Consider the following 24,745-nt stretch of genomic DNA (forward strand, 5'->3'; position numbering starts at 1 on the left):
GAACTAAAAACTACAACACTTGCAAGAGTGCAGCATAGGACAAATAGTAGAACTCTTAAATATTAAGTATTAAAAGTTAGTTTACGGACACTTAAATATGAACTGAAACAAGTTAGTTTGAGTTAGTCATTAAAATAAAAAATAAATTTTCATTAGATTACATAATGAAAATTCTGCCATACTATGCATACAAGGTATGTATGGCTTATATATACAGACATAAGCTTCATATGCCAGAACCATATGAAAGCTTACCTTGGATGACAATATACACTCATAAATCCTTATTGTGCAACTAAGGGAGAGAGAGAAAAAGAAGTAGTGAGCATTTAATTGCTAATACATAAGTAGTGCACTCATTGGATGATCACAACGAAGGTAAAATGATTTTTTAAAATTCTTAGTTATGTCACATGTAAAGGAAATGAAAGCTGATGAGAGGTAAAAGGCGGGAGAGAGTGGCACTTCAACATTGTCATTAATAAGTAAAAGCTGTATTAATATGCACAAAATCGATGTGATTGGCTGTTGAAACATGGCTGCAGCGATCTGGAACCAATCCGTTTGTGCAGAGGAACTTTGATTATGAAATGTAGTTTTAAAATAAACTATGACATGGATACAGAGACAAACAAAGCTATATTCATCGTGTATAAGCAAGCAGTAAGGTCCATTGTTTAGGCGGGATAAAAGCAAAGTACAGATGACTTTATGATTGTAAAAAAGAAGAGTCTAGAGGTTATTTTTGTTTGCAAGCAAAATAAAATCAACTTTTCTCAGGGAGTTCTCTATTTGTCTCGAATTAGAACTTTTCCAGAGGCTAAGTTTACTCTATGTTAGGTTATAATATGAAGTTGATTGATGTGGTGAAACGCAGTAGCAGAATCTTATACAGCAGTTCTTTCCCTGAAGGATACAAACTGCTGTCAACAAGATTGACACATTGGAGGTTTTCCAGAGCAAAGACACTGGTACAGAGAAAGATCGGATTCCCAGTTTCAGTGAACTACCAAGGTTGCCTGATCACACTTACCTTTCCATGATGTCAACAAAAAGAATGGGTCACAATCTAAGAATATCAGGCGCAGTCACTTACAATATCCAGTTGGACTCTAACCTCTCCCCTTATCATCAAGCTGTATTTTTCTGTCTTCTGTACACTCTGAAGTAACCAAAAGGTAAACATAGAATTCTGTACCGTTCCTTAATATTAACCCAGATCATTCCTGCAAAATGTCAACTTTGGATTCCTTTGTTTAGTTAACATGTTTTACACACAATTTTGGGGTTGGTTTGTTGTTGTTGTAGCGCAGGTTAAAAGTGGACTGGCATTCTCTGTCTGAGTAGGGAAGGGGATGGGGGGGAGGGGCGCATGTCTGCCAGCCCTTAAAGAAGGATGGGTAGTGCGCCTGCTGAGAACCAGAGCTGTTTAGGGTGACTGCAGGTCAATAAGGAGGATAACAATTCTGGCTAACAATTGTGTCTGCACAGCCCCCACTTACAATTATGCTTGATGATATGCAGAGTTTGACAGAGTGCAGCCTATAAGCAAAACCTAGTTGCATTCTTTTAAGAAAGTACAATTTTTAAGAGAAGTTCAAGCTTAAACCAAGTACATTAAACGTCTAGAAAAACCTTTGTTGCAGACTCTCACCTGAATTAATTTGGTATCAAATTTTGATGTGTACGTTTGGGTATTTCTCTCATTCAGATATGTGGCTCCTACCCCTTGAACCCTGTGTCAAGTGAATCGGTGTGGAATCTTCTTGGGACTGTTACTACGAGACATTCCTCTCAATGTTGCGGTTTACAAATGGTTTGAAGGATGATCATCACTTGATTGTCATATAACGATTTGAGGTCAAACTTTCTGTGCTCAATGTTTCTGCGTATTTAAGAAAAGGGGGTCTGGTGCTCCTAATTATTATTGGCATGTTTTTTTTAACCTTTATTGCCATCGAGTATCAAAGCTTACCAGATCTAAATCCTAGAGGCAAATAGTAATGTAATTCTGTCAATTCAAGGGATATCCTGGTCATGCTTGGTCATGCTAAAACACACTCTATATCTAGGCTGTTTATCATCAATGCCCAGTAAAATAGCCACTTGGAAAACAACTTTGTGTGGTTTCTTTAATTGTAGAATGTATTTACAAAATAGATGTTGCAACAGCACAGGAGGGGTTGGGGATTTCTTTTGGCCCACATTCCCTCTTATGAGGAAATGGAGAAGTTTGATTTAAGCCTCAGTCGGTTTAGGATCCACGTTTATAAGACATTTTTGTGAATAGGCATATTGAGGACTGTGATCCCTAAGCCACAATTTTTTTTTTACCTAGACTCCTCTTCAGAAGCATTCAAAAATGGTAATTTTGTCCAAATTGATTTATTATTCAGTAATTTATTTGTAGGAGAGTGGGATGTTTTTGGTTCCACCTGTTTTAGGAACACCTTTAAACGCAATGCCTCAGCTGTACAACTTACTCAGTAGAGAAAAACTCCTTTTACTGGTTAAATTATAAGACTCCTTCAGCGTCAAATACATGACAGTTTTTTTAAAAACATATTTTTATTGGCATTTATAGTTTACAATAACAAAATGCGTTAGAATACATTCAGTTGGATTGCATGTTTCGCATCTCACATCGTGGTACAGCGCTATCCATAATGTAGTTCGTCCAATAGATATCTTGTCAACATTAGGATCTAAGGCTAAGTGGTTGCCATATAGAACCGGGGCATAAAAACTGGGGAAACGTTCATGGAATTTTCTGGGTACAAACTTCAGGTGGGGTGTCAGGGTGTTATGTGTCTCACTAATCGATACATCTGTGTGCTGTTAAAGATGAGTGGGAAAATGCGGTCGGTCTAGCTCCAACATCTGGCCGTCTAGTGGGGCGTGATGCGTGGTGTTACTAACAATCAACATTATGAGTGAGCTGCCGGGGGAGATCCGGTATGTGCATTTGCGGTCTGAACTTGTGATTGTGGGTCCTCCGGTAAATACATGACACAGTTTAACACATCATTTGTGGTTCAGGTTTTGGTCTGCTTTCCTCCTGTCCATCAGTTCAGTCCTCACAAATGGGGCACCTCTATAGTTTATTCTCCTTTCTTGCCAAAATCAATTTAAACTATGTTGTGGATAAAAAAGTCTTATGGATTCTGTCTTTGTACCTCCGTTTCTTGGGACCAGCTTTGCCACTGCACTACAGTAGCAGCAGTATGCGTTCACAAAATGTATTTGTGCAAAAACAGAACCACAAAGCACGCAATGCTGTTGAAATTGTATTGTTAGCCCTGAGAACATTTTGAAAAGGCAACTTTGAAACATACCATATTTGTTAAGAAGAGCCAGGCACAACTCTTTTCTGGCATTTAGTACATAGTTTAGCATTTTTACTTCCAAAATTACTGTCAGGGCTGCATGTTGTGCAGCATAAAGACTACTTAATAGTGTTTTCAGAAGGCTTCTGTCAATGCCTTATGGTAATCTAAAAGAAAAATACCTCTGTGCCTACCGAGACGTTGACAGTGGTTGATGTGTTTATTTTGAATGTGGAAAAGGAATATTTGCTCTCTTCATCCTAGGAAATTACTGTTTTGACTGCATAGCTGTTGTGTGGAATACTGATGTTCGCCCTACCTGAGCACTGGCCAAAACATGCAGCAGGAGAAGGAGAAATGATTACTCATGCTTCATCCTGTATTCGCCCACACGTGCCTTGTTAGCTGTTCACACCATCCCATAAGCATGATTTCATACTTTAACCCCCTCTCTGTGTACTCAGTATCTCCCACCACTTCAGCATCAACCATTCTCATGCACTTTCTTCCATGATTATCTTAGTTTTTAGTACAGTGGCCTTGTGTGCTTTTGAATCTACCCACTTAACCCCTAGTATGCTTCTGGAGCCAGTCTCTCCAGAAGATTTATTTGCTTCCTTCCACGGCCCACTATATTTGTTATTGTCCCACTGTCCTCCAGAATGCATCTTTATCTCCTGACCTTCTCTAATATCTTTCTATAGTTCTCTATCATTCCCTGTATATTGTTGTTTATCTCTCACTCTCCCATTGTGTGTTTCATTAATCGTTCTTTCCAGTAATTTGTGTCTGACCCCATTGCCACTGTGCCCTCTATTCTTGTGATCTCTTGAAGATTTTCTGTATGCTCTGTGATTTAGGGCCTGGATACGAGTTTGGTGGTGTGGGAGCGGGCGGCCATGCCAACATCCCGCTTTCACACCACCAAACTCGACCACCGCCCATCCACCCGCCAGATTTGGAATTTTCTCCTAGTCTGGCAGGCGGTGTTTTAGCAGGCCCATGCTGTGCTAAGGTGCATATGTTAGCCTTAGCACGGCATTGCCGTGGGACGCCAAAGCAAGTTCCTGCACAGCATGGACTGCTGCGGTCCATGCCATGCAGGAACATGGGTGCATACAGACAGCGGGGCACAATATGTGCCCTTCCTGCATGCACCATCATGCACAAGGGCAACAGGGAGCCTGGTAGAGCCCCCTTAGTTTCCTGACCGCTACACTGTGGATGACAGCCTTACCGCCTTGAAAAATGTGGTGGTCTGGAAACTCGTAATATGCTTGGTGGTGCCACAGCGGCACTACCAGCATGTTGCTGCCCAGACCATAGTGCCACTACCAAGGGATCACAGATCCCATGCAGTTGTGCCATTGGGACCGCAGCACTCGTAATGCGGTGGTTCCAGCCACGCCACGGCAAGTTTGGCAGTCGAATGGACTGCCAAACTCGTAATTAGGCCTTTAGTCTTGTCCACCCTTTGCTGTTGTGAGACAAAATGTAGCCCCAATTGAAATAGAGAGCGAGTGGTCTGAAAAGCCATTCTATGTGGTGAGGTTTGTTGCCTCAAAGTGATTTCTCTTTTATGACATCAAACAGTAGCTTTGTTTGAAAACGCGTTACTGTCTCTGTGCAAACATTTCCCAGAGCCTTATTTGGTTCTTGCTGAAAGGGGACTTTTAATACAAGTAGAGAATTTAACAATTCTTCAGTTGGAAAATGTATTACTTTCAGCCTGATCCTTGGGGGATTATGTTCTGTGTAACTTTGCTGAGAAAGCAAAGCCTATAACTGTTGCTTTCCTTTTCCGAAAGAGATCGTTTCTCAGGATTTTGGCTTCATGTTCAGTCAATTACAAGATGAAGCTTTTAAAGTAAAATGTGTTGTTAAAATCAAGTGTGTGGTTGATTTACATGGACCATTGATGACCTCGAGATGTTGGTGCCTGAGACTTCATTCAACATGAACCATTGAACTCTTGTGCAGTGGTGATCTGGTCATTCAGAGTTATCACAAATGGCTTTCAGACAAATGGCAATTACCTTTATGACAGTATGTTAGATCATTCACCCACTGACCCCAAAAGAGCCTAGACCCCAAAAGAGCTTTGATACCAATTTCGAAACCTATATTGTAAAACAAATCTGAAAACGTTTACTTGCTTATTGAGTTTTTCAGCCTCCACTATAAATGAATCACCACTTGTATGAATAACTTTAAAAAGCAGATCAAAGGCATACCTTTTACGTCTAATTTGCAGTCCACCTCTGCCTCCCCCAGCTCATTCACAGCTTTGCATGTGTAAGTTCCTCCATCGTATGGGTTCGGTTTGCGGATCTCCAGTGTACACACGCACTGGTTACTAAACATTCTGTACCTCGGGTCGTTCTTTATTATTATTCTGTTCTTCATCCAAATAATTTGTGGCTGTGGAAATAAAAGCATTGCGTGGTCATCCCCTGTTTTATTACCGCCATAGATGTTTTCTTGAGGGCCAGTTGTGTCTACATGCTTTAGCACAATTGAAAGATTTTGAAGACATTTGGGACACAGTACATTAGAGAAGCTGCCACAGATAACAAGGAAATCCTGTTTTTGCCAGTAATTCATTTTCTTCCATTTTATATTTGAAATTAAAACGGTGGTATTGTAGGCAATACAAAGCTTACACTCTACGTTATATGACTAGTTCACAAACAAGGGTCTAAAATGCATACAAATGGGTGACAAGACTTAACAATAGGGAAAAGGGAGTTCGTCGTTCAGCAGATCACAAAACTGAAACCATTTTCTGCCAGATATCGCATAACGCTATCTACAAATGAATTAGTAATCTGAGAATAAATATGTGATCGATCCCGTCCTGTCTTACACCGCCATGTCAACACATTTTGTGAAAGCTCATAGTATACTGATGAAAATGAATTTGATTATAGGTGTGTATGTGACTCTCAGTTTTAAGTTCAAAACATAACATTTAAAGCAGTTTGTAATTGTGCACGTAATGATCAAATGTTTACATAGCATGTATGAAAATGGAAGGGGATTATGTCATGCAAATACGGTTAAATTTTTTCAGCAGATTAAACCATTTTTATGATTAGGTGCTTTGTGCTGCACAGAGTTTGGTGTGGTGTGCAATCGTTAATGTTAATGTTATGGTAATTTATATAGCGCACGGCTGCCCCAGCCAAGGGGCGTCCCGGCGCTGCGAAAAGACCAATTGCAGAGAGAAAGAGGCGCAAAGAAATGGAAGCAATTATTAAAAAAGGTGAGTTTTGATAGCCTTTCTGAAGGCCAAAAGGTCCTGCATGCCACGGATAGATTCCGGAAGACTATTCCATAACTTTGCAGCTAAGAAGCTAAAGGATCGGCCGCCTACTCTGGCCAGTCTGGTGCGAGGGATGATCGCGAGATGTTGTCCCTCTGAGCGAAGCGACCTCCTAGGAGTATACTCTGACAAGAGGGGGCACAACATTGGGGGAGAGGCGGTTTTAAGGATTTTAAAGGCTAAACACAGTGCCTTAAACTGGATCCTTTTACCCACCGGGAGCCAGTGTAATTTTTTCAAGGCTCCGGTCGCCGAGGAGTGGCGAGGGAGACCTACCAGCGCCCTGGCAGCCGCATTCTGGACTCTCTGTAGTCTGGAGGTTTCGGCAAGGTTCGCCCCTAATAAAAGAGAACTGGCATAATCCAGTCTTGAAAGGATGGTCGCCTGAACAATTAACTGGCGGGTGCGGCAGTCGAAGAACCTCAAAATAGGTCTGAGGTTACGTAGAATGCCGAAGCAGGTGGCCGCCACCTCTTTAGTATGGTGCGTGAACCTCAGTGCCGAGTCCACCCAGACTCCCAGATTTTTAACACATTCCTTAGGCTTAGGAGGTTGGCCCAAGACATCAGGCCACCAGCTATCTCCCCAGGACGCGGTATTTTTCCCCAGGAGCAGTATCTCTGTTTTCCCCGCGTTAAGTTGGAGAAAATTCGCCGTCATCCAGTTGGTGATGTCAGTGAGTGTCTGTTTAAAGCGATGAGCCTCCAGACCACTGTTGTCATTAAGAGCCACCACCAGCTGGGTATCGTCAGCGTAGGATACCAATGCTAGTCCGCTCCTTCTAGCCACCTCTGCAAGAGGGCGGACATAGACATTGAACAGGGTAGGGCTCAGGGAAGAACCCTGCGGCACTCCCTGTCCGATGTTATGCTCCTTCGAGATGTAAGGGGGGGTGGAGACTCTGAAAGACCTGTTGGAAAGAAAGTCTCTAAACCATCCTAAAGCTGTCCCTGTAATACCAATTTCCTCCAGTCTCGTCAGAAGGACCTCGTGCGACACCGTATCGAAGGCAGCACTGAGGTCCAATAGGACCAGTGCTGCCGTTCCGCCGCTGTCAAGGATGGTACGGAGGTCCTCTGTAACACTGAGCAGGGCTGTCTCGGTGCTGTGACCAGCTCCACCTCCTATAGCTGCGTTTCATTCTCCAGAGTTGTACTGCACAGCTCGCTAACTCCATATCAACTCCTCCTAGAAACTGGTGGCTCACATACTTTCTATCCGCTGGGCCCAGGCACAAACACGATTTCCATTTTACCTTCTCACTGTACTGAAGCAATTTACATTTTTTCATTGCATGGGATTCACATTTTCCCCAACAGGTTCAAGTTTTCTTACTATGTATAAGTGCCTTCTAGTAGCATGAAACATATTGTTCTTTGATAGCTTTGTTTCTAAGGGACCAGGTTCCCTTCTTCCCTGCAGGTCCCTTGATGTACGCCCTCATTATATACCCTCACCTTATTTGAGTTGCTGTGGTTTGTTCTCGTCCTTGTTTCGTTGAGTGTGGACACACCATTAGTTCCTCGTGGCTTCACCTCCCCCCACTCCTTTGTGATGTAACTTAAATTAGGTATGTTGTATCTTTCTCATTGTCAGTCTTTTTTTCCCCTCCTTCTTCCTTTTTTCTCGTTTTCTATCCTTGCATTACTTCTTCTTTTTTCACTTCTTTTTTCTTTCTTTTCCTCCCTCTGTGGGTTTATCATTATGTTCTTCCATGTATATCTACTTTCCTTGGTTCTCCTTTTATATTGTTTTTCTTACTTTCTTGATCTTCCTCCTTTTTTCTTGTACTTCTTTTTCCTTTTTTCTTCTTATTGTCTTTCACTTTTCTATCTAAGTCCATTACCTCCTACTCTTCTTGGTTTCTTATCTCAAGCTCACTTTTATATCTACTGTTCTCAATTTTTCTTTATGACTATATTTTTTATGCTTTTATGGTTGGAATGTTACAGATCTTACCTTTTATGATTCGAAGGTCATTGTGGGCTTTCTTTTCTTTGCTCAGTTATTGTCGTTTTTATGTCTTTGAAAATTATATCATGGAATGTCAGAGGTCTGAATTCTCCAATTAAAAGACAACGTGTGTTAACGCATTTATCCAAATTGGGAGCGGACATTGGATGTTTGCAGGAATCACATTTGAATGCTATAGAGTCTTTGAAGTTGAAGAAAGGTTGGGTTGGGAATGTCTTTTTCTCTCCAGGTGATGGTAAGCGTAATGGAGTTATTACTCTCTGTCATAAATCATTAAATATTAATTTGCTTTCTCAACAGTCTGATGAAGATGGCAGATGGTTATATACTACATTGCAAGTTGGTGGTGTTCCGTTATCTTTGTTCAATGTTTATGCTCCCACTAACGGAGACCCTTTGTTTTGGTCTTCTTTGTCTCAGCAAATTTCCTCATCTATTGATGATAATTTTATCCTCGCTGGTGATTGCAACCAAGTGATGGATCCCTTCATAGATCGAAGCTCACTGGTATCTTTTAAACCTCATAAAGCTTATAAACTATTCATTCAGACCATTCTACATTATAAACTTGTAAATGCATGGAGAATTTGTAATCCCACTACTAGAGAATTTACGTTTTTCTCCCCAGCCCACCAAACTCAATCTAGATTAGATTATTTTTTTATATCTCATAACTTATCCCAAACCCTAAGAAGTGCTGAAATTGGCTCTATTCTGATCTCAGATCATGCTCCCATTTCCAATCAATTGGACATAGTTTCAAAGTCTAATTTACCAAGAAGATGGCGATTTAATAATTCACTTCTTTTAGATCCAAATTTCCACTCCTCTTTTGTTTCCTTTTTTAATGAATATTTTTCTATAAACCAAACTGATAGTCTTCATTTTTCCGTAATCTGGGACGCACTCAAAGCAGCTGCCAGAGACTTGACCATTGGTTTTGTCTCCAAAACCATAAAAATGCCCGTAAGGTCACCAGTGATCTTTTGGCTAAGATGAAGAAGCTGGAACATTCCTATTTCTCCTCCAAATCCCAAAATTGTCTTTCTCAACTTATCAAGGCAAAATTTCAATTTAACAAGGAATCTACAGATAATGCCGCATTATATCTGCTGAAATCAAGCGCAAAGTTCTCTGGTGGTCAAAATAAGGCCAGAAAACATTTTTGCAAATTACTTAAAAATTAAGCATAATAAGTTTGATATTGATGCTATTTACGATGAACATAACACATTGCGCAATAAAGATCCAGAAATACTTAATGAATTCCTTCTCTTTTACAAACCATTATACTCTCCTGAGATTACACCCTTAGAATCCGATATCACACAATTTCTCTCAGGTGTCCATAAATCTTATAATCCTCAAATAGACTTTACCCCCTTAGAAGTTGATTTATCCCAACGAGAGCTTCTTGTTGCCTTACAATCACTTAAGAAGGACAAAACCCTGGGACCTGACGGGTTTACAGTTGAATTTTTTAATCACTTTGCTCCTATTCTTCTTCCTAAACTAGTTAATCTTCTTAATCTTTTCACACAGTCAGGAGAATCTTCAGGATCCTTTTTGGAAGCTCTATGTTTAATACCTAAAGATGGGAGAGATTTGAAATATTGTAGGAACTACAGACCCATCTCTCTTGTAAATATTGATTATAAAATGTTTTCTAATGCCCTAGCTTTTCGTCTTGAATCCTTCCGCCCCCAATTGATAGGAGCAGAATAATCTGGTTTTGTTAAATGCCATCTCATTTCTGGCAATGCCCGATTGTTCTTTGATATTTTATCAAAAGCCTCACACTTACCTCACTCATTAGCTGCAATAGCATTGGATGCCGAGAAGGCGTTCGATCGAGTAAATTGGTCGTACCTCTGTCACACATTGAAATGGTTCGGTTTTGGCCCCAAAATCATTTCTCTGATTTCTATCTTATATTCCAATCCACGAGCAGCAGTTTTTGTGAATGGTACTTAATCTCCCTATTTTGAACTAAAAATGGGGGTACGTCAGGGTTGTCTATTATCCCCGTTCCTCTTTAATCTAGCCCTGGAACCTTTTTTGTCCAGGATTCGTCAAAATGCTTATATAAAAGGATTTGTAACTAAAGACACCCAATTTAAGTTAGCATCTTATGCTGAGGACATCTTATTATTTCTTTCCGAACCTCAATCTTCTTTTCCTGCCTTCTTACAGGAAGTAGAATTATTTGCCTCTGTCTCTGGTTATAAGCTCAATCGAGATAAGTGTGAAATCTTACCTCTAACCAAATATACATTCAAGGATGATTTTAGCTCCTCCAACTTTGCTTGGAACACACGCCATATTAAATATTTGGGCCTTTACTGTACCCCGTCGATTTCGACAACGGTATCTCTTTGCATGGAGAAATGTTTAGATAAAATTACCTCTCTGACCACTAAATGGCACCCTTTATATCTTTCATGGTGGGGTCGTCTACATACTATTAAAATGATGCTAGCTCCATTAATTTTATTCACCATTTCTAATATCCCTGTCCCGATTCCTTTAAAATTCTTATCAAAGATTAACTCTATATTATCCTTTCTATGGAACAAAAAATCAACTTGCATGTCCTTGCTGCGATTAATAAAACCTAAAGTAGAAGCTGGGGTTAATTATTCAGATTTCCCCACTTATCATAGATCCTTCCTACTTCGCCAAGCTTCCAGATGGCTTTCTGACTCTTCATTGGATTGTCCTCTGTGAGTTATACTCAAACGTTCCTTCTTTTCCCCCTTTTCTTTTAAGGAATTTTTCTCATTTACCCGTAGACCACCATCTTTTTCCACTCCTATTCTCAAGTACACTTGTAAACTTCTGGGTTTTTCTCCATCCCCATCTCCCACCGATCTGGACTCCTTCTTTAACTCTTCTTTATGGCACAACACATCCATTTTAATTGTTGGAAAACCTTTTTACTGGAAATCTTGGAGAAATAAAGGCTTAATTTGGACACACCAACTATTTTCTCATAGTAAGATCTTGTCCTTTTCTGATGCTAGTCAACTTTTTAACTTACCTCCTTCCTTTCAATGCAAATATAATTTACCATCACAAGCTCTTTTGAATGCATATACTCAAATCCTAATTAATCCGAAAACTCCTCCGGTCAATAGTTTGTGTGCCTTTCTATTATCCTGTCCTAAAGCTTCTAATATTTATATTCACATACGATCCTCGCAGTTCATTAGAGCAAAGTCTAAAGTTTAACTTTCTTGGGAAGAGGATCTTGGGGTTGATTGGCCAACTTCTCTATGGAACAAAATATGGTCCAAAATTAGGAAAACTTCCCGTGCAGCAAATATCACTCAAACGTTATTCTTTATCTACAACAGACTTTTGTTACACCCAGTTGTTCTACATAAGCGACATGTCACAATACCAGACACCTGTTGGTCCTGCTCCTCTCCACTAGCTGATTTAAAACACTTGCTTTTTACTTGTCCATACATACACAACTTTGGGACATCTGTTTGGACTCAAATTAACTCTATCTTCAATTCTAACTTTCCTTTTTCTATCACGCAGATATTTTTGGGTAGTTTATCTCCTATCTGGGAGGATCATACTTCTAATACAAAAATTGTCGACTTATTGTTGGCGATTGTCTTTCATCAGATCACTAAAAATTGGAATGATTTTACGAATGTATCCTTCCAAGCTTGGTGGTACGCAGTGTGTTATCATCACCGATTAGAAACAGCATGTATTCATCCCATTCATCTAGCCTTGAAATGCCACAATATTTGGTCACCTGTTACATCATTTATTGATTCCAGTGCTAAACGTTCTTTTTCTTTATCTCCTGCTCAACAAGAAGTTGCCCGACCTCCATGACATTCCACATCTTAGATATTAAAATTATATAATACGTTGTTATATTTCGCCTAATACTATGTTGCTATATGGCTGTTAATTGCAATGCATTGTTGTATAGTGATAATGATATTTTTCCGCTTTTTCATTCCATCCTAGATATGCTTATTTGATACTTTAAATTTTTATGTTCCCCCTTTTTCTTTCTCTTTTTCTTTCTTTTTGTTTCCTTGCTCCCCTCGTATTATATTGTACTGTATCACTTGTTTGTTCAATAAACTTACTTTCTTAACCTAAAAAAACAAAACAAAGAAAGTTTTGTTGAATACAGGCCTAAATGCTACCCAGTGAGTTCGCAAACTTTCTTGGCAACTACCAGTTCTCCCTTTGAGTTTCAGGAATATATGGGATTCTTAAACATATATATGGAAAACTAGTTGGTTCTCACTGATAATGTTAGCTGGTGAAGATATGTATTCAAGCAGAGATTCAGTACCCTACATGTGATACAGCCAGTGTTGGAGAGGAAATATGACAGGCTGATCTGATAAGTGTACTGCTGAAAGAATAAAGGGCATAACATAAGCGCTGTCCTGTCATATCCTTGAACTTGGAGCATTAATCACAAACCTTTTTTTCTGTGAGAAAATATCTTTAACTCAACTTAAGCATGACCCACTCTACATTTCTAGGTCTAACATTTATGCTCAGAAAAAAGTTTAGTGAATGGGCCACTGGATAGATGGCACCTCATTGTTTGATGCTTCTATTGCTTTTGAGAGGAGATTCCTTTATTCTCTGATTTCCAGGGGACATCAAATCAACTTGTGGTGAGTTAGTTATCTGGTGACCTAACAGTGTAATGGGAGTGAGATGTGATGGCCTTTTCCAGCACATTTGACCTGCAGGGAAGACTGGAGATTGGTCTCTAATTGACCAGGGTCCGTCAGTGTATATTCGGTTTCTATATCAGGGGTGTAAAGGAGGCCCCCCGCAGACCTCGTTGCAGTGGGGCCCCCACACCATTCACCATGAAAGGGGGCTCCCTGAGATGACCAGCTGCAAACAAATAAAACACTCAGAAGCATCAAGGCACTCAGGGAATGGGTAATGGGGACCCCTCACCTTTCCCTGCAGGGGGGACCTCTGAGGTTTTGTTATGCCACTGCTTTATAGGAGTAGTGAGGCTGTGGTCTGCTTCTTCTTCTGTGGGACTTTATCATTACAAACAGAAGTGCTCCCTCCTTTTAAAACAGTGTTAGCAACGATATGACAGAAATCGATAGAAGCAGAGGATGCTTTTAGGGCCTTTGTATGTCTTGCTTTTTCTGTATCTGAAACAGTGGCGAGCACAGGAGGTTTGGTGAACTGCGTGCGGCATGAGACCCGATCTCCGGGGTGCAAGCCGGTGGCATAATGCAAAACTGCAATAGAAGGATTCAAGTTTATTTTATTAAAAGAGACATCCGTGTACAGCAGAATAATTCAGGGGACTCTGAAGAGATCAAATTCAATGGCTAGTTCCGCATTTAACAATCCATGTGGAAGAACGCGGGGGAGTTTTTGGCAGAGAAAAGATACTGTATTCAGTTATACCAAATTAAAGAAGACTGGTGGCCAAGTACACTGACTTGGGTAACTACAGAATGTTACTTGGGAAGCGATGCATCGCCACAAATGTTATTTTTGACTGGACTTCCCATACAGTACCTTTGGATTTCCTCGAACGCTGCAGTTCAACGTTGCGTTGTAGCCCGCAATAGCAGCTGTGTGAATCAAAGGCTGAGTGAACACCGGTGGTTCAGTGAAATCAAAGTCTTTGTAATCTGGGCATTTGTAGGCTTTGCCTAGAAAGAGAAAAAAAAGATCCTTGAAGTGTCATTCAGGAGCAGCATGAAAACCATCTTGATCGCAATGTCCGGTTGATTGTTAAATGTTTCTCAGTAATGCATTATTTTAAATTAATTATTTGATATACTGATCACGTAGATTCACAACTATGAACTACTTACACTAACTAACAGATGTAGTTATATATTAACAAACATACTATCAGGGCCGGCTTTAGAGCTGGTGGCGCCCTGTGCGACAATGTCTGTTGGCGCCCCCGCCATGACCACCTCTGCCACGGATTCCCTCACAAGCACCCTTTAACAGTGCCTCTCAAGACTCCATAACCACTGTCTCTCAGATTCATTTAGTTTTATAGCACCACTCATACCAGTGTAAGGTGTCAGTGCACTTACACCACACTCACACATTGCACAGAGACAATCATATGTGTGTAAATCAGTGTACAGGAAATGTTACATCAGACAGGACTACAAGGTGTAGTGTAGGAGTGACGTCATCGATACTGGTAGGCAATATAGTTTGAGTCCTTATTCTGGAAAATCCCAAATTAAAAACGTGAAACACTTTTTAGGAGTTGTCTTTCATAATAAAAATTGTTCCCATGAGGCACAGGGTCAAGACTGATTTGCATATAGCTGGGTCTGAACTGAGGTGGTGAAGTGAGCTAAAGAATGATGATGGATTCAACCCAGATCTGTGACTGGGGTGAGTGTCTGAAAAGTTTCAGTGCTCCGTCCATCATCTCCTTGTGTTTGCTTTGTCTGCCCTAAATTGGCAGGGTATGCCCAGACATGGGTCCCTTGCTCACTTTGCCAATGGATTCAAGTTAGCCTGGCTGATGAAGGATGTTACCCAGAAACCGGTCCCAGGATGCTTGTTTCCAGTTTAGGGAAGACCTGGCTTGCCAGTTCGGGCTGGACTGTTCCCATGAGGCACAGGGTTAAGACTGATTTGCATATAGCTGGGTTTGAACTGAGGTGGTGAAGTGAGCTAAAGAATGATGATGGATTCAAACCAGATCTGTGGTTGGGGGGTGAGTGTCTGAAAAGTTGCAGCGCTCCGTTCATCATCTCCTTGTGTTTGCTTTGTCCGTCCTAAGTTGGGAGGGTATGCCCAGACGTGGGTCTCTTGCCACTTTGCCATTGGAATCAAGCTAGCCTGGCTGATGAAGGGTGTTACCCAGAAACCGGTCCCAGGATGCTTTTTTCCGGTTCAGGGAAGACCTGCTTGGTAGTTCGGGCTGGACTGTTCCCTTGAGGTACAGGGTCAAGACTGATTTGCATATAGCTGGGTCTGAACTGAGGTGGCGAAGTGAGCTAAAGAATGATGATTGATTCAACCCAGATCTGTGATTGGGGTGAGTGTCTGAAAAGTTTCAGCGCTCCGTCGATCATCTCCTTGTGTTTTCTTTGTCCGCCCTAAGTTGGCAGGGTATGCCCAGATGTGGGTCCCTTGCTCACTTTGCCACTGGATTCAAGCTAGCCTGGCTGATATAGGGTGTTACCCAGAAACTGGTCCCAGGATGCTTGTTTCTGGGTCAGGGAAGACCTGGCTTGGCAGTTCGGGCTGGACTGTTCCCATGAGGCACAGGGTCAAGACTAATTTGCATATAGCTGGGTCTGAACTAAGGTGGCGAAGTGAGCTTAAGAATGAGGATGGATTCAACCCAGATCTGTGACTGGGGATGAGTGTCTGAAAAGTTTCAGCGCTCCCTCCATCATCTTGTGTTTGCTGTGTCCAAGAACGGCATGTGTGAGAGAGTGCGACCTGTTTGATACAATGCTCAAAGGCTGTATTTTTTAAGAGAAACACCCAGGGTAGTTGGGGTTAGTGGTAACTGGGCAAGAGCTGTAGGAGCAGCTGGTGGTTTTGCTGGGCCATCACGTGGACTACTTATAGGATTGATATTAGTTTTGCAAAAAGTGCAGGTGGGGAAAAAAGCTTGCCACCCTGGTAAGATTACCAGCGGGGTTAAAAGTGAAGGAAGCAGTCAATACCACCATAGAGAACACAGAAAATATGAGGCTGGTAATATCTGGTCATTTTTTCAATCATGCCATGGCAGGGCAAAAAATACCTACCTCTGGGAAATCGGTCACTCCTGAACTGAGGCAACCCTGTTTTAGAAGAGGCAGTAAGAGGCCAGTAGCTTTTGATGATGTGAAGTCATGAAATCCTGATCGCCAATTGTGTATAGAGCAGTATGGTGTTCAAAAGTCCAAGCCATCTGTGCCTGTGTCCACAAAATTAACTAACGCTAGGCATGGAGACACTCTTAAGATGCTGACAATGCTAGAGCTTTGGACCATCCTTTGTCTTGATTTTCAGCATTTCTGCCCAGTCAGTTGAAAGCCAAACATGACATTTCTCTCACATTTGAGGCAGTACCTCAGTGAAGACCAAATAATTTTATGTTAGTCTGGTGATACCCAACTTGGTACCAGCAGCCATATTATGCTGTATGTGTCTCAAACCTGGTATTAGGTTGTGTGAGCATCTTGTGTCAAATCTAGCATTTGTGTACAAAGGCACATCGAAGCTGTAACAAGTGATAGGCTGTGTTGGCACTTACGGACCACATACCTTTCCTTCTGGCATTTTTTAAATATCTTCATCTCCAGCCTGGAAGTGCCCTACCTCCTGTTGTGTCAATGTCCACTGACAGTGAATACCCAGTGGCATAAAGCAAAATTATGGATCCCCGGAAGAATGTGATAAGGGACCCATGAGTCTACACTATCTCGCATATATTCATATGCCTTGGGTTGAATGGGGGCCTCCCGAAGGGTTGGGTTCCCTTGCGCTGCAGGGACTTTTAAAAGCCAAGTCACTTGTTAATGAGGCTTTGTTGTATTTCACCTCTTCTTAGCGCCCCTGCATCTCCCCTCTGAATGAGTGGAGCTGCAGGGGCGCTAAGAAGAGATTAAATACAACAAAGCCTCATTAACAAGTGACTTGGCCTATAAAAGACCTGTACTTGGGTGCGGCGGCTGTTTGCGTTCCAGGGAACCTGACTCAGCGCCGGGTGAGGTGACGGACAGGGGGGGGGGGGATTTGCGGGCAGCAGCTAGTGAGAGCAGCAGGTGAGTTTAAAGCGGAGGAAGACAGAGTGCGACAGAGGGAGGGAAAGAGGGAGAGGGGGAAGACAGAGCAGGAGACAGGGAGGGAGAGACAGCGAGAGAGAGAGACAGACAAGTTGGGAGAGGGAGGGAGACAGAGGGAGGGAGGGGGGCAGAGGGAGAACAGATGGAGAGGGAGGGAGACAGAGAGGGACGGAGACAGAGAGAAAGGGAGACAAACTGATTGAGAGAGAGGGAGAGAGATAGAGAGAGGGAGGGAGACAGGGAGAGGGAAGGAGAGAGATAGAGGGCGAGGGAGGGAGGGAGAGAGAGGGAGGGAGACAGAGAGGGAGGGAGAGAGAGGGAAGGAGGGAGACAGGGGGAGGGAGGGAGACTGAGAGGGAGGGAGACAAACACAGTGAGTAAGGCAGAGGGAGAGAGAGAGAGAGAGATAGAGGAAGAGAGACAGGGAGAGGAAGAGAGAGAGATAGAGGAAGAGAGACAGGGAGAGGAAGAGAGACAGGGAGAGGAAGAGAGACAGGGAGAGGGAGGGAGACAGAGGGAGGGAGAGAGACAGGGAGAGGAAGAGAGACAGGGAGAGGGAGGGAGACAGAGGGAGGGAGAGAGGGAGACAGAGAGAGAGGGAGAGGGAGACAAACAAAGTGAGGGAGGGAGGGAGGCAGACAGAGAGAGGGAGGGAGAGAGAGAGGGAGGGAGACAGAGAGAGGGAGGGAGACAGAGAGAGGGAGGGAGACGGAGAGAGGGAGGGAGACAGAGAGAGGGAGGGAGACAGAGAGAGGGAGGGAGACAGAGAGAGGGAGGGAGACAGAGAGAGGGAGGGCGACAGAGAGGGAGGGAGACAGAGAGGGAGGGAGACAGAGAGGGAGGGATGGAGGGAGGGACTGAGACAGAGAGGGAGGGAGACAGAGTGAGTGAGACAGAGGGAGACAGAGACTGAGGGAGGGAGAGAGAGAGAGAGAGAGAGAGAAATAGATAGAGAGAGAGAGGGAGAGTGATAGAGGGAGAGTGATAGAGGGAGGGAGGGAGACAGAGATAGATAGATAGATAGATAGATAGATAGATAGATAGATAGATAGATAGATAGATAGATAGATAGATAGATAGATAGATAGATAGATAGATAGATAGATAGATATGTGTGAATGCCGGGTCTGGTGGCTCAGTGGACGAAGGCGTCTGCTGCAGGGGCCTGTGTTCAACCTCATGGTCACAGTTTTTTTTTTTGCTCTAGCCCCGCCCTCTCCCCCACTGCCCCCGCCCCCACGGGTGCAGCCCTCGGCCACAAACCACACTGTAAATTTGGCCCCTGAGAGAAAGTTTGTGAGTACCCCTGCTCTAGACCATGCATGCAGGGCTGTTGTTTCTGATAACCTCAGGAAATTCAGAAGGTCTTAAAAATCATTTGGACCTGGAGGGGAGTCATGGTGTAGCCAACACAATGTGTTCCTCTGTTAAAATTATGTGTTTGAAATTCTTGAAATGGGCCATAGAGTGGAGCATGCCTTACAGAGGCACTAATTTGTCAGGGAGGTCACCTGAGCAAATCAGAGTGATTATGCGTTGGTAGTGCGCTGAAGCAATCTAGGTTCATTTTGGTTAGACAACCTTGAATCTTTGGCTTCTTGCTGCTGTTAGCAAACATGGGGAATTGTGGCTTTGAATAGCTGAGCTGTAAGCAGGTGCCTGGAAATGTAGTTTTAGATCAGTCATGAGCTGAGGAGATTCTGAGGAAGAGTTTCCTGTTGTCGGTATACTGGTTCATGTTTGTATAAGTCAGTTGGGAGCTAACAGTTCCTTGTAAGTTTGTAGATGATGATGGAGAAAATGGGTCATTGGGAAATTCAGCAGCATGAGGTGTTACTTGAATTTGAGGTAAACATCTGGATGTGCTTATAGCGTTCTGAGAGACAAAGGATGAATCAATGTAGAGTCAGATAAACCCATATGTGTTTCTGGGGTGTGGAACATTGCTTTATCGATGGTCAAATACTGTGTTAGCAGCTGCAAGAGGTCAAGCAGGATCACGAAACGGGGGTCATTTTTAAGCATGGGTTTTGAGTCTGACATAGCAGCTGCTTAAAATGCCTGTTTTCTAATATACATACAGTAGGCTTTGGGTATGCCTACTTTAACCCTGGCTTGTTTTTTAGGTCAGCCTCTTTCAGTCAGTTGGCTTGAGACTTTGTCACTCACATTTTAGCTCAGCCCAGGGGATTATTGCGCAATAATCTAATGTTATCTGAGTGGACCATTCCACCACCAATGGGGAGCAAGCATTGCAATGTCTGAGGAACTATTTTATATCTCCCTCTGCCTGATCCTGGTTGCGTTTTTCAGACCCTTTTTGCCCCCTATCATCCATGTGTCTGTTTTTTGTTTTACGTTGTTGACTGGAAAAAGGACATAAACTAGTTATCAGGCATCATCTACTTTTGCTTTAGTGTGACTGCCATTTTGGAAAGGATTTTTCCCAATAAAAGCAGCACATGTCAAATAAGAAATTAAAGGTTACTTGTAGTGGAGTCTAGAGATGTGTATACATTTTCTATTATAGTTATCAGGTCTTATGTTTCAAGAAAATAATGTTATTTGTGAGAAGCCTATAAGACATACATATGTTAAAAAAACTTTCTAAATATGACCTGCATTTATAAAACTGATTTGGAATACTTGTCTACCACATACTTCAGTTAGGCATTTAATTCTCACAAAACTTGTGATGATCTTAGAAAGGAAAGGTACTTTTCCAAGATGATGGGGTGCTGGCTGGTAATGGTTTGCACACAGCAACAGCGTCTCCCGGCCCACTCTTGGGGATTGGGAACAGTACTGTAAACAGGGCCTCCCTCCTGAGTATCTACTGTGGGAGTCTCATTTGACTGCTTGCATTCCCTACATGAGAAAGGCATCTGCAATTGGAAAGCGGCCAGGCCCCAGGCTGGACATTCAGTGAAATTCTGTTTAAAAACATAGCTGAATCATGTTAAACTTCACCATGATCTGCCTCTCTCACATTGCTTAAAAAACCGCGTAGGATAACCCCTTAAAGAATCTTACACTTCACTCCTATACATGTGTGTAAGGACCTCTTTTTTCCAGTTCTGACATGTATGTCACTGCATTTAAATGGAAAACTCTACTACTGAACGGGCTTGTACTAATCAAAAAACAAAATACTCCGAGGACTATTCGAAAAGTTAACTTACACTTGTGAGTAATTTACCTGTGTAAGTTTACTATTACGCTTTGCAGTGACTTTACTACTTTGGGCTATTCCCAAAATCCAAGTGTAAAGTTACTACAAAGTCTAGACTCTAGACTTTCACGTCCCCACCCTCTGAAATACAGGAGTCAAATTTACAAGTGTAAAGAAAGAAGCAGCAGTTAGTGCAGGACCTCGCATGGCAATCACTGATACTGCACTTCTCAATGCTCGTTCCTGCCCCTTCCAATTGCCTTGTTGCGTTAGCGCCTGCTGGCTCCCACTGCCTCTCCCTTTCCCGCACTTGTCTTGCCCTTCCTGCTATCCCCTCTGGTATCTACCTCCCATCTTACCTGTCACTGTCTCTCTACTGCTGCTGTGTGCACCTCAATCCCCCATCTTCTGTTGTTTACTCCATGACACCCCATCGTCTTTCCTCTTTCATGTGTATCTTCCTCTTTCTCTGCCTCCCAGCCCTCTATTTCCCCACCCACCGCTCATTCCTTCCCCTATGTGTCCTACTTTTTCCCTCTGCCAGCCCTTCACTCCTGGTAGCTTCTCGATAGTGTCGCCTGATGGTTTCTTTTACTTTGGAAATAAAAGGTTCTCTATATTGAAGTCTCTCTTGCTTTCAATAAAATCTTGTTTTGGCTTCTTGTGTCAAATGAAGGTTGAGTGGCAATTGACTCTTCTATATAGTCCTACTTTTCTGTCTGTCTTGGACTAAATAATTCATGTTTTATTGCCATTCTCACTTTATTTGACTCACTGGATTTCGTTTCATAAACGGGTCTTGCATATGTTAGTACATTAAACCAGAACTGTTGGTTTTGCCAATGATTGCTATTCTCGATGAGGACTGGATTAAATGTAGAGTAATTGTTTCTGACATGAAATTTGCTCTGAAACTGAACTGGTAGTGCTATGAAAGGCTATTCTTGTTGGTTAACCCTGTAGCTACGTAGAGAATGCTATCTCAATTAAGATATGTGGGTGATGGGATGATAGCTGGTAATGCCATCTGGGTGCAGGGTAGAGTCTTTCATCAGTTGAAGGAATGGTAATGTTTTGAGCTTGAATGTGAAAGGTTCTTGGTTTAGGGAGACTTTGAGGATGTTGATGAGAAGGTGTGAGGGCATCACCATGAACAGAGTTCACTATGGATGATAGTTTATTTTTTTTTTTTTATTTATTTTTTTTTTTAAACAAGACCTTTATTGCAAACTCACACAATACACAGCTTACAGCCTACAACCCTTCGGGCCGGCCGCGGAGGATGTACGTTGCAGTTCGTTATTAAGCACACAGCCCAGTGCCGTCAACCCGGGGGTACGGCGGCGTTGGAACGTTGTGAGTGTATCACAGTGTAAAGGAGGATAATGCAGGACTCCTTTTTTTCTTATATTCGATCCTAAAATAAAACTATTGCCAAACTGGTGAATAGCGCCCAACAGCCGTATTGCCCCCCTCCCCCCCACCCCACAAACAAACCAGGTCATCACGTAGCATCATAAGTCGCCTATCTACTATTGATATGACTATCGCACCCCATCCATTAGCACCCGGAGCCACCCCAGCGTTAGAGTTTAAAGATCCTCTGCGCCTTCCCGCCCCTCGGGAGGAGGCTCGCATATGCCCCCCCTGAAATCGTTCCAGTTGGACCACACTTCCCTCCACTTCCGGGGGCATCCTCTCGTTATATATACAGTCTTTTCCTGCAGCATACACCAGTCCATGTCTCTGTGCCAATCCGACACTTTGGGTGGGAGAGGACTGCCCCAGAGCCTGGCTATGTTCCTCTTCGCCACCATTTGTCCGAGCGTCACCCAGAGCCTCCCTTTCGGTGACAGGTCCGTAGGTTCCCATATATTGAGGAGGCACCTCTTGGCCTCCGGGCGAATCTCCACCTCCCAAACCTCCTCCATACACAGCACCACCCTTCTCCAGTAACGCTGAATCTTAGGGCAATCCCACACCATATGGAAGAATGTACCCGTGCCCCCACACCCCTTCCTGCAGAGTACTGAGTCAGCCCTCCCCATCGTGTGTAGCCTAGTGCAGGAGATATACACCCTGTGAAGGATCTTAAGTTGGATAAGTCGCAGCCGGGCTGATATTGCGACCTCCCGGGGAGAGGCCAGAGCGCAGAGCCATTCTTCATCGTCTATCTCCAGCCCATCAGCGGCCCATTTCTCTCTAAGGGGATAGTTTATTTTTATCTTCAAGAGCAGTGGCCTTGAATAGGTTGAGGATGTTGATTCAGTGTATAAGAGGAATTTAAAGGATGGTGGTGGCACAAAGAGGAATTGGAGGAAGAGTGGAGTGGAGTTCTATGCTATTCATCTATGCTGTTCATCTTCTTGGTGAAAAAGTGATTGATGGTGTGTAGGCTGAAGCAGTGATTGACAACTTTGAAGAGACTGAGAACTTCTATTAGTCACTTTATTGATGGCATTTTTCTTGAAGAGAGCTTTGATTGCAGTGATAAGGCTTCTTTGTGCAGAGCTTAACTACATTCGTGTTTCATACTGCTGTAACTCTGGAGATCAGTCATTGAATCCTGTTCTTTTACAGAACCCTCAAATATCATTTTGCTCTGTATTGTTTATTATCAATACATATGGTGATCAGAGAGAAGCAGCTCAAGCAGGTTATGCATATGTGTGCTAGAGTGGAGCTTGTAAGTACGTGGGCGTGCACATACTTCTGGGCTTTCCAGTTGAGATGGCAAACTACTTTGAGCCCATATCATGGCAGGGATGGGCAACCTCCTTCATATTAAGCCAGAAGGCTGAACGACTATGAGTAGAAGAAGCATTTTAGTAAGTAACCTGTAGTTAATTTCCCCTTTCCTGGCTTTGCCCTATGGTTGGCTCAACATCCAAGGCAGCATTGGGTCTCTTTTTAACTACCGTCAAAAGTCCCACATTAACACTTTCTGACTGTTCCTACCTACAGCATATTCAGTGTCACAGCGCTCTTCTATATGGAAGAAAAAGGTTGCAGAGGCAGAAGGAAGCATGGTCAATATATATTCTGGAAGGATGGTTGGAATCACACCTGTCAGGATGGGGGCTAAAGAAGTTTTAGCATTCATTAAGGGCCTGATGTATACATTGGTATTTTTATCTCGGTCTGTCAGGGTGTTAGAGGACATTAGGTCTACCACCCTTATGTTCAGAGGACAGCCATATTTGGAGAACACCCATTATCCAGCAGTGATCTCTGTACGTTCATAGAAGCTGCCATCATAGCGACTCCTCTAAAGGCTTAGAAAGTTTGGTGCACAGCCACCATCTTTTAGGTGCCGCACACCAAACCTTTTTGTTTGAACTTTATTATTAATTTTTTTCTGTCCATGACCATCAGAGAGACTGACGGTGACGGACAGAAAAAGGGACATCAGATCATGTGCTCTAAATAAGACGAATAGTATAATGCCCTTACTCCGATAGCCCAAACCCTGTTGAAACATTGGAGTGAGTTTTTTTGACCACAGAGCCACAAGGGCACCATTGTCAGAAAACTGGCTGCCGAAGCCATAGAGAGGACGGCTGAGTGTCACATTTGTGATGGAGTACACTTTCTGCCAAACTTCAAATGAAGCACACAGTAACATGCACAGCACAGATTTTTGAATTCTGTGTTGGAGTCTTAATAGTGCATTGATATTTCACTGTAGCTGGAAATACTTTGAATAAAGTGATTGAAACGTGATTCTGATACTAGCTTGTTTTATTTTATAGTGAGTAGTAGTATGTAGACAAAGAGGGATATCCTTTTTGCAATAGTGTAGGGAAACAACATGATACTAAAAGAAACCATGAGGTATATGTTGGTTGGCTTGTAGGACAGCGTAACCCTAGTTACATTTAGGCCCTACTTATAGTTCTTGACAAATGGTGAATCTTCATGGCTCCTAAATACATACTTGTAAATATATATGCTAAACAATAACCAACCTTCCTTCTCAATCAGAGCACTGTTTTCTGTCTTTGTTGCAGTCTCACTCAGGCCGCACATGTTTTCAGAGAAAACTCGGAAATAGTATTCATTTCCTATGACAAGTTCAGAAATAGTCGCACACGTCCGGGAGTAGTGCTCCATGACCGTAAACCATTCCTAGAAAAAACGAAGAAGTTAGTTA

The 24,745-nt window shown here is 42.6% G+C and overlaps 1 protein-coding gene across 33 annotated transcripts in view; it reads right to left on the reverse strand.

Moving 5' to 3' along the window:
- The window catches only part of MYBPC1 (myosin binding protein C1), a 330,430-nt gene that overhangs the window by 19,325 nt on the left and 286,360 nt on the right, over nt 1-24,745 (reverse strand). For 21 of the 33 annotated variants that reach the window (XM_085653283.1, XM_085653281.1, XM_085653300.1 and 18 more), the window contains 3 exons: nt 24,561-24,720; nt 14,173-14,309; nt 5,561-5,747 (listed from right to left, as the gene is read on the reverse strand). In XM_085653283.1, coding sequence (XP_085509409.1) covers nt 5,561-5,747; nt 14,173-14,309; nt 24,561-24,720 — 484 coding nt within the window. Of the gene's footprint in view, nt 1-255; nt 296-5,560; nt 5,748-14,172; nt 14,310-24,560; nt 24,721-24,745 lie in introns of all 33 variants that reach the window. The other 12 variants (XM_085653307.1, XM_085653314.1, XM_085653308.1 and 9 more) reach the window with 1 other exon arrangement.

Source organism: Triturus cristatus, chromosome 4_1 (genome assembly GCF_964204655.1).
Source record: "Triturus cristatus chromosome 4_1, aTriCri1.1, whole genome shotgun sequence".
Taxonomy (NCBI): domain Eukaryota; kingdom Metazoa; phylum Chordata; class Amphibia; order Caudata; family Salamandridae; genus Triturus; species Triturus cristatus.